Below are 10,111 nucleotides of genomic sequence, written 5' to 3'. Positions count from 1 at the left end.
CATTACTACTTATATTCTAGCCTAATATTGATGGCACGCTCATGTCGACTAATTCAACCTGCTATGTAGTGTCACTGAGCTGTATTTCATGTGAGACCTCCAGTCATTGTAACAATATGTAGATGGACTAACTGTGTTGCGTTGAGCAGCTGAGTGCCCATAGTTTCACAAGGAGACAATTACCTTAAACACACTTCATTTAGTAAAAACACTGGTTTATTGTGATGAAATATACATAAAGCATAAATAGGTCATTCTCAAGGTGTTTTACGGAAAACATGAATAAAGCGCCTTCATTACATTATTGTTATTGTGCACAGAAAAAGTCAATATCACATTGTCAAACACAATGAGGAATTATCTTGATTTCAACCTAAACACACTTACAAAAACAACTTTGCAGTATGTATTCATTAAAAAGAAATTAATGCAATCTGGTCTAAATCACTGATCATACTGAGGAACTGCTCAACGCAGAGATTATAATGAGAAAATGTCAATCTCTTATTGGAAACTGAAAATGTGCATTCATAACACTACATTAACAATACTGCCTTAATGTGATGGTTTTATCTGGTTCATGTTTTATTTTATACAAAGCAAAATAACAGAGGGGACTTTTCTATAAAGCCTAACATAGCCTAGGTGACACCGAGCATGTAAGTGAAGAAACTGTTGTTTTAATTATTTACTTGTATCACATGGATTTGGTTATTAATCAATCAGGTTTTGAAATTAATACTGTCCTAATTTGTCTGACAATAAAGTCTCTCAGTATTTCCTGATCTAAAAGGAGTGACAGCCTGTTTATTGCACATATTTAAAGTCACAGTGGAGTGAGTCAATCTACAGCATACAGTGGTCAGCTGTTTTGTGCCACGCCAGTTCCCGTTCATTTGTTTCCATACCATTTTGTGTGTTCATTAATAGTTTGTCATTTAAGAAGAGGATCAAGAGCTTTTTTTCTCCATTGCCATGGTGATTGTTATCTGTGCTCGGCTGCTCGAATTTTGCTTTCCAAAAAAGAATAAACTCAAGTGGACAGTCCCATAAGGAGTAGATCAGTGGTGTTAAGCCAAATCTAAACAGGTGAATGATGTGAAGGAGATCAAACCAAAGCTAAAGCTGGTGCAGGTCAGTCACAGAGATGATACAACATCTCTGTTAAAGTATATATACCACATACATCCACCACAGTTGGAACAATTCAGTAACACAGCCAGCAGAGATTAGATTTCACTCTCATAGGTTTGCATGTAGGTCTTGAGCGAGAGGATTTCAGCCCAGCTCTGGGTGGTTTTGCGGTACAGGTCCAAGCCCGTCAGTATCTCCACATCTCTGACTCTAGCTGTGTGCATCTTCATCAGGTCCTCCACCCAGCGAGACTCCTCTTCTGAGCTCTGTAGGGAGGCAGGGAGGAGAGCAAGAGCATTAGCATGAGCTGCCTGCCCTTCCTTCTCCTCGGAGAATACTAAGGCTGAGTTTAAACAACAATGGTCGCATTACAAACCAAAATGTTTTTCCTTTACTTTAAAAAAAAAACATCCTAGTTTTGAACAGTGTTGGGAACGTTACTTTAAAAAAGTAATTAGTTATAGTTAGTCACTACTTGTTCCAAAAGTAACTGCGTTAGTAACTGAATTACTTTATAATAGAAGTAACTAGTTACCAGGGAAAGTAACTATTTGCGTTAGCCTACTGTAAAAAAAAAAAGTCGCTATAGGAATTTGGATTTTTCTGAGCAGTTTTCACAAGTCAGTAGAAATGAGTATAACAGACAGGTAGGCCTGCTTGTAAGCTACATAACCTTCTATATATTGCACATCAACAGACAGCAAGAGGGTTATCCTGCACTTCAAGTATTTTGTTCTCAACAAAAGTAGTAGAGGAAACTGCTGAATGTACCGTGCTGATCTGCTATATCACTGGATTCACTTCAGGGGTGTCGGCTAAGAAAACACTTAAGGCCAAAAACGTCAGACTATGAAGCATGAGACGATGAGAGGAGGACTAACGCGCCCCACACACATCCTACCTCTACTGCGCGTCTACCTCGCGTCTGCGTCTGACTTTTTGTCACAGACTGTGAAATCAACGTAGAGCGAGCACACATCCAACCTCAGACGCACTGCTGAGGCGCGTCGGAGGCACGTCTGCAGCGCCGCTCCCCTTCACCTCAGGAGGCTCGCCTATTTTTTTCTGAGAGCAGCGCGTCTCTCTCGCGTCTCTGTGCTTTAACTGATAGAGAAATACTCTGTTGACAGTCATACCAGCAGCATTCACTCTAGTTACACGTTTACCCGGTGTGTTTATTTCAAAATAAAACATCCCTCAGTCGTATGTATACGCGAATAATCCCTTTATTTCACGATTTAATTGTGCAATCAAAATCCGAGGGATTTAAAACCTAATTTTCAATTAGTTCTGGCATTTCATTTTTGGATAAATTACACATATAGAGATCCATATAGTGAAGAAATAAAAAAGATCATGAGCGCAACAGTTTTCCGTTGCTCTATCTGTGTCTACGGCCTTCTTCTTCCCCGACCACACCCCCCTCTCTCTCTCCCGTATAAATCAGTAAAGTGATTTTTGAAATACTCTGCTGAGAGTCATATTGACTTCATACTGGCAGCTTTCGCTCTAGTTTCACCATTTCCTGGTGTGTCCCCTTCAAAATAAAACTTCCAACAAGCGAAAATATGGCAAAAAAAAAAGAAAAAAAATGGCAATGGGGCGCACGGATTACTGTCCAGACTCAATATACATCATATGCATCATAGATGACATGAAAGAACTTAATTTTTAATGGGAATTATCTATGAAAACTCTATGTAGAAAGATAGGGCTTTTAGAAGCAGCGCTGCAGCAGCAGCTGCTGAGACGTTGCATGTGTGTCCGAGAAAAGTCCGAGAGAGGCAGCAGTAAGGTAAGGCGACGCGCTCCAGAGGTAGACGCAGGATGTGTGTGGGGCGCGTAAGGATGTATCCTATGTTTATTTCCTTCTTTAACATGCACAGCAGCATACAGATCCCAGGAAAAGAACAATAGCAATATTCGGCTCGTGATGACACGGTAAACAGCTGTTGCGACCGGCGAATCGGGGCCGTTTAATAACGCGCATTGTCTCGGCTGTTCTTCGTTCAGCCGTGGGTACAGAAGGCGAGGTAGCTCGACTCGCTTCCAAACAATTCCAAGCACTCGCGATTTCAAAAAATTATTGTATTTATTTTACAGCTCAAAAAGGAACAAAACTTTCTTCTAAATAAAGGAAAATATACTGGCAAACAAATAAATCTTTGAAGGCAACGAGTGAACTAAAATAGCGGTCGAAAGACTTTTTTAACCCACCGCCTCTTTCCCTTGACACTTAGCTTTTCATCAAAACAATACACACACCTGGCCTAAGTACCTGAGTGGTGCGTAAAGCCCGCCCACAGACCTCTACAGGTAATCACAAAACAAAGCAGCCTAGGCATAAACAGTATGAATAATATGCTAAACTAATTCAAAATGTAGCTTTCATTTAAAACATTTCTATTTCCAAAACGTCGTTTTGGATCCTTTTTTTGGTGACATACATGATGTGACTGATAACAAATGTGTGCTAAAGACAAAAAGGCCAGCACAAAAACCCCCCTTTAAACTAGCTAGTAGGGGGAGCAGTTTTGCTACAACGGTTGCAACCATGTCAGAGCGTTCAGAGCAAAAGGAAAGTAAACCAAACCAACCCAAATTCAACCAAAAGGAGAAAAAACAAGAAACCTCAAGCGCTCTTGAGAAGCCCTGCCTGTACTGCAGCAAAGACCACTCTTTGGAGTGTTGTGGTGTCCTAAAAAGTAAACACAATAATGAAAAGGTAGAGTTTATGAAAAATGAAGGTCTGTGCTTTGGATGTTTGGGAAGATGAGCAGATATTGCAAAAACAGAATGACATGTCAAGTTTGCCACCAAAACCACCCAAGCATTCTACACATCAATTTGAAAGAGACCACCCACGCAAAAAGAAGTTACGTGTGGTGTTTGACTGTGCTTTGACGTTTCATGGAACCACTCTGAATAGAGAATTGCTGCAAGGTCCAGACTTGACCAAGTGATGTTGATCGGAGTGATGTTGAGGTTTCGTCTGGGTCCTATTGCTCTGATGACCGACATTGAAGGCATGTTCCATCAGGTGAGAGTGGCAAGAGAAGATGTGGACTTCTTGCGCTTCCTCTGGTGGCCAGATGGGGACATCACTAAAGAGCTCATTGATCATAGGATGACAGTCCACATCTTTGGAGCTGTATCGTCACCCAGCTGCGCCACTTTTGCCCTGCTAAAGACAGCAGAGGATAACCAGCATGACTACCCAGCTGAGGTCGTGGACACCGCAAGACAGAGTTTTTACGTTGATGATTTTCTTAAGGCAGTGAGCTCTGTGGAAAAAGCAGCATGGCTGTACAGAAACCTCAAAAGTATGTGCAGCAAAGGAGGTTTCCATTTGAACAAATGGATCAGTAATCATCGCTCCATCCTTGCCATGATCCCTGAGGAAGAAAAAGCTAAAGAGGTCAAGACTCTAAATCTCGACAGAGATAAACTTCCCATGGAACGGGCCCTTGGAACTCAGTGGGATGTCGAAAGTGTTGCCTTCACCTTCAGCACAGTGCTGAAACTGCAGCCAACAACAAGACGTGGCATCCTGTCAGTTGTGAGTTCAGTCTATGACCCTCTAGGGTTCTTGGCACCGGTCGTGCTAACTGCCAAGCAGATCCTTCAGGAGTTATGTAAGGCCAAGCTGGGGTGGGATGACAAAATTCCACAAGAACATGCCAACAGGTGGCAGAGATGGTTAAGACAATTGACGCTGTTGGATGCATTCTCCGTGAGCAGATGTATCACGCCCCAAGGCTTTGGTGAGATCTCATCCACACAGCTGCACCACTTTTGTGACGCAAGTGAGGTTAGCCTAGGAACAGTGTCATACCTCAGACTCACTAACCACAAAGATGAAGTGCACACTGTTTTCATCATGGGTAAGGCAAAAGTAGCACCCCTCAAGCAGACCACCATCCCCAGAATGGAGCTTGCAGCGGCAGTCTTGGCGGTGCGTATGGACCGCATGCTGAAAACAGAGCTGCAAATTCCATTGGAGGAGTCGAAGTACTGGACTGACAGCACGTCCGTTTTGAAGTACATTGCAAGCACAAACCACGGAGGAACTTCACAGTTGGGGACCTCGTTCTTGTGGTGGAGGATGCATCACCCAGGAACTCATGGCTCATGGGACGCATCACAGAGACAATGGCCGACTCTAAAGGACATGTTCGCCGTGTTCAACTCAAGACAAGAACATCCGTTTTGGAACGGCCCGTCACCCGGCTGTGTCTGCTGTTGGAGGCAGAGTAAAGTCCCCATGTTCTGGAGTCTTCCCCGGCTCTACACTTACCCTGATATGGCCTTGCACCCACATGCACCCACATGCACACACAAGACATTGCGACGCTGCATCGTGGCAGCGTGAAGAAACCTTTTTTCACATAAGAAGAGACATTTGACCTTTTTGAATTAACTGTTCATGCAAGTAAGCTTTTAGGCTTCCACTTTTTTGTGTCTCATGGACAATTATGTTTTGCCCAACTTGATTTTGTATAACCAACAAGGGTCTATGGAATGTAAAAAAAGGAAAAACAAAAAAAAATTGTTTTGTTAGTATTATAACGGCTTCTTAAAGATAGTTGGTAATAGAGTATTACAATTAGGGGCCGGAATGTCACAGTAAACTAAAATAGCGGTCGAAAGACTTTTTTAACCCACCGCCTCTTTCCCTTGACACTTAGCTTTTCATCAAAACAATACACACACCTGGCCTAAGTACCTGAGTGGTGCGTAAAGCCCGCCCACAGACCTCTACAGGTAATCACAAAACAAAGCAGCCTAGGCATAAACAGTATGAATAATATGCTAAACTAATTCAAAATGTAGCTTTCATTTAAAACATTTCTATTTCCATAAACAATAAACAATAAACAAGTCAAACATCTTTGTGAACAGAACATCGATAGCCTCATTAAAACGGCTGCGACACGCATAAATTATAATGTATAGAGATCGGGAAACTCCATGCACTTACTCACAAGGGCGATGCAAACAAACTCAGGGAAAGCACGTTTCAACCGTGGATTGATAGGTGGTTACTGCGGCAACTTGCACGCTCACACAACAGAGAGAGAAAGAAAAAGAAACAGGCGCTCCGGCTGACTTAGCCTATGTCACGGCCGCTAACTGACAGTTATAATGTCATCCACATTGAATAAAACACATCTTAAAACACTATAAGAAATAACAATCGCTTATCTCGTTGTTAACCCACCCGGTCTCCTCACTAGCAGTTTGTGCAGTATGGAGCCAGGGGTGCGTTCGGTTTTACACAGTTTATTCAATCAAGTCACGCACCACATTTAACGTTCAGTAACGATAACGGCGCTGTAACGACGGAAAAAGTAATTAGTTAGATTACCCCGTTACTGAAAAAATAATGGCGTTACCTAACGCCTTTATTTTAAACGGCGTTATTCCCAACACTGGTTTTGAATACACTCTGCACAGACCTAGAGCACTGAAGTATGCATGGCAAGTTGGGAGTGAAAGATATTTTTTTCCAAGATATATTTGAGCTGTTTTCACCTTTATTTGATAGTTGAAGATAAACAAAGGATGAGCCTTAATGGTAGGCACACTAACTATTGAGCCACGGGAACGCCCCAGTGACGGTGAATCTTTCTAGCAAGGTGCAATGTGGTGCTCTGCTTATCACAATAATGGAGCAGCAAATCTACACTTTGTTGGAGAAGCGTTCATATAGTTAGCAGAGATAACAACACAAACACAGCTCTGTAATCTGCTACTCTGTTTATGTTGTCTTCTATCTCGCGTGTGGCTATTTTACTGCAAATGTAATAAGCATGTGCGAAGAGCAGCCAGATGTCATCGTTTCCATTGTTGCATATTCAAAAGATTCTACTCTGGAACCCGGTTACAAATGTTTGCGTTTTCAGTCAAGTGGGTGTACGCACATTTCCATGAGACCTCTTCATTTATTAATTTTGAAGTGAGCATAGGGTATGAGCAAATCTCATGCCAGCTCTCACCTTGTTTACGCAAGTTTGTCAACAATATGGACTTGCAGTGCCGGCTGTGCCGTGTAGCCTACTTTGTCTGACAATTGTTAGTAGATAATACTAATGCAGCATTTGTTCATACCAAGATTTACATATGAATAATTTAAAAATGTGCAACTGAGTAGGAGCGCAGATTCAATAGTGCGCACACGGGCCACTTAGGAGCGCTGCATGGGACTGCGTAAGGGCAGTTGTCTCCGTCTTGGAGCAGCTGGGGGGACACTGCAGCACTTTTACTCACATAAAGTTGTAGTTAACACCCAAAACACATATGCATATACATCATTTGAACATACAAAATTGGCCTAATTCTACTTGTACAAGAATGAGGAATGCTAAACAACATACGAACATATCTGGCATTCAGGGAATTAAATCACAATAAAACCATCAACACATTTATAATTATTTCTGAAAACACAGTCCACCACAGTGGCAAAGGGCAGTGCACTGAAGTGCTGCCATGAAACATTTGCAATGTCCACTGCACCCCTATTTGCATCCACAGCAGAGGAGTTTGCGACAGGCCTGGGTCGCTTCTGGAAGTGTTGTCCAGTGACTTCCCATCCACCTGTGGCCTTCCATTTCCACCCCCATTCACCTGGTGATGGGAGTTCAGGGGCTGCAACCATCATCTGTTTCAAGCATTGACCAGCTTGGTAGGTAGCCCTCTTTGTGTGCTGAATCAGTGCTGCTAGTGTTGGGGGGAGTCCCTCAATTGATGTCCCTTTCTGGGTGAAGAGCGGCTTCCGTGCCTGACAGATCCCTGGCTGCTGGTGCGGTCATATAGCAATACAACAAATCGCTCCAGAGGCGCCATCCAGTCGTCATCCAGTTGTTGTGGCAGCCAAGGCACAGAAGGCTTTTGTGACATCTTCAAAGCTCCTCCATGTATCCCACGCAGTTTTCTTACCCCTGCCACCAAAAGATGACACTGTCACATCCAGTAAAGGCATGGAACACTGGCAAGGCTATATATCGTTCTGGACCTAGTGCTCTTGCCATCTCGTGAGCTACTAAATGCCGAAAAAACTCTTTCCAGCTCCAAAGGCAACCCACAGCTCATTGATGTTGAGAGAGAGGGCTGCAGTCACTGCCAGTACTAACACATCTGTGTCAACTGTGCGTATTGATACACTGTTATACCGTTCCTTCACAGCATCTCCAAGATGCGGGTATCAGCCTCCTCATATGTGCATGGTGCAAGACCTTCTACATCTCAAGGCTGAGTGCAGAGTATTTCAGCAGGATGGGCGCTAATCACTTGTTTTTCAGTGTTGAGGGCTGTTAGGCTTGTTGCGAGGAAGGAGAACAGTTCAGCCTTGTTGTCGTCAATGCGCAAAAACTCTAGCCTGGCTCTGCCCGCCCACCTACTTCCGCCCAAATTTCATTTTCCCTTCAGTAGTCAGTCTGGTGATGGGGCGTATTTGTGGGATTTTGCCCGAACAAATTTCTGAATGTCCAATCAGCGAACAGAGGAAGTGGCTGAGAACGATGACGTCGAAGTCGCGCTCCAGTTTCAGTTGAATGCTGCGTTCCTTTACACTCGGAATTTGGAAATTTCCGACTTGGTAGTTCCGAGTTCCGACCTGACTGTGTTCCAGTGCCTCTGCTCGGGAAAGTATGGACGCCTACAACCTTTCTCATCCAAATAACTAAACGTTAGGCTCTAGCAAGTTACCGTTGCCAGGTATCGGTAGATCCATAGACTACAATATGTAGTGAAGTCGGAAATTTCCGAGTTCCCTGAACGCACCGTCAGAAGCCGGCTCACGACCAAACGTTATGCGATTGGTTGGCTAATCCAGAGTGGCACTGAGCAGATCCAATAGTTTTAAACTTCAACAGACACCCGCCTCCAAGTGAGTGAATGTTTGCCAATTACAGCAGTTCCAGACCTTCTGTACAAATGAAATGAAGTACGGGTCTGGTAGCACCAGGCTACAAAAACTCTGGCCAGTTTCCAGGAATGGCACTTTACGGCTCAACTCTTCAACGAACTCCCTTCCCTCTATTGCTGCGTGTTTCGGCCTTTAGACTGTCAGGGAAATATTGATTCCACACAACACCCACTCTGCTGACATGATCCAGCTTAGACAGGATGTATGGTGAGAACACCTTCTTTGCATATTCAGAAAACGTCTCAGCAGCACCAAGTCGTAGCATGTTCATGAGAGCAACTCCATCAAGTATGTTGACCTGTACTATGGGGCTGGATTAATTCTTTTGTGTTGGAATCAGGTTCTCCAAAAAGCCCAAGTCTGACTTGGTTCCAGTTCTTAGCTTGCCCATTTGTGACAATGCCGGTGGACACGCCTGGTTTTCACGCTCAAAAAACTCATCCAGACTTCCATCACGTATCTGGGATACGATATAAAGCCGAGAGAACAGGGAGCAGTCACTCTTCAGGGATGAGAGCTGTTGTTGGGTCTTGGACTTCTATCGGACTGGAGGCCGGTTGAATAAAGGGAGCTTGTTCCTTTTGATGGGATCTTTGATTGGCTTTGTCTGTTTGACCAGGCGTTCACTGACATAGGTGTCTTACTGGTCCCGTCCAAGTTTCTCAACCTGGTTGACAGTGTCAATGACGGCTACATCTGCAACATCCCTAGTAGTATCCAGTACAAGAAGATCTACATTGCTCTTTTCACAAAATGGATTGCCCATGTCTTCTTTAGTAAGTAAGTAAGTAAGTAAGCTTTATTTATAGATCGCCCTTCACAGACCAGGGTCACAAGGCGCTTCACATATCTTAACACATTTGTATACACACACTCAAACACCGATAGCGCTAGTTATGGCTTTAACTTCTCTTGCAAACACCAATTGTGCATGTTTGGTCTGCTCGTGGTGCAGGTTGTCATTCTCCCTTCTCTTCTCAGTGGATACCTCAAACTCTCCAACCACACGTGCCATCTCGGGGCCAGACACCATCCAGCGTCGCAGAG

General features: G+C 43.6%; 1 protein-coding gene across 1 annotated transcript in view; it reads right to left on the bottom strand.

Annotated features, from left to right (window-relative positions):
• Positions 1 to 1,017: 1,017 nt before the first annotated feature.
• enpp2 (ectonucleotide pyrophosphatase/phosphodiesterase 2) overlaps positions 1,018 to 10,111 on the bottom strand; it is a gene marked incomplete at its 5' end in the record, with an annotated part of 223,128 nt that continues 214,034 nt past the window's right edge. The window contains one exon of the mRNA XM_080038824.1: positions 1,018 to 1,400. Within this exon, the coding sequence (XP_079894950.1) occupies positions 1,230 to 1,400 (171 nt within the window). The 3' untranslated portion in view covers positions 1,018 to 1,229. The remainder of the gene's footprint in view (positions 1,401 to 10,111) is intronic.

The sequence above is a fragment of the Ammodytes marinus genome (genome assembly GCF_949987685.1).
Source record: "Ammodytes marinus genome assembly, chromosome: 13".
NCBI classification, from domain to species: Eukaryota; Metazoa; Chordata; class Actinopteri; order Uranoscopiformes; family Ammodytidae; genus Ammodytes; species Ammodytes marinus.
The sequence above is the reverse complement of the archived record's forward strand: the minus strand, read 5'-3'. Positions and strand labels throughout refer to the sequence as shown.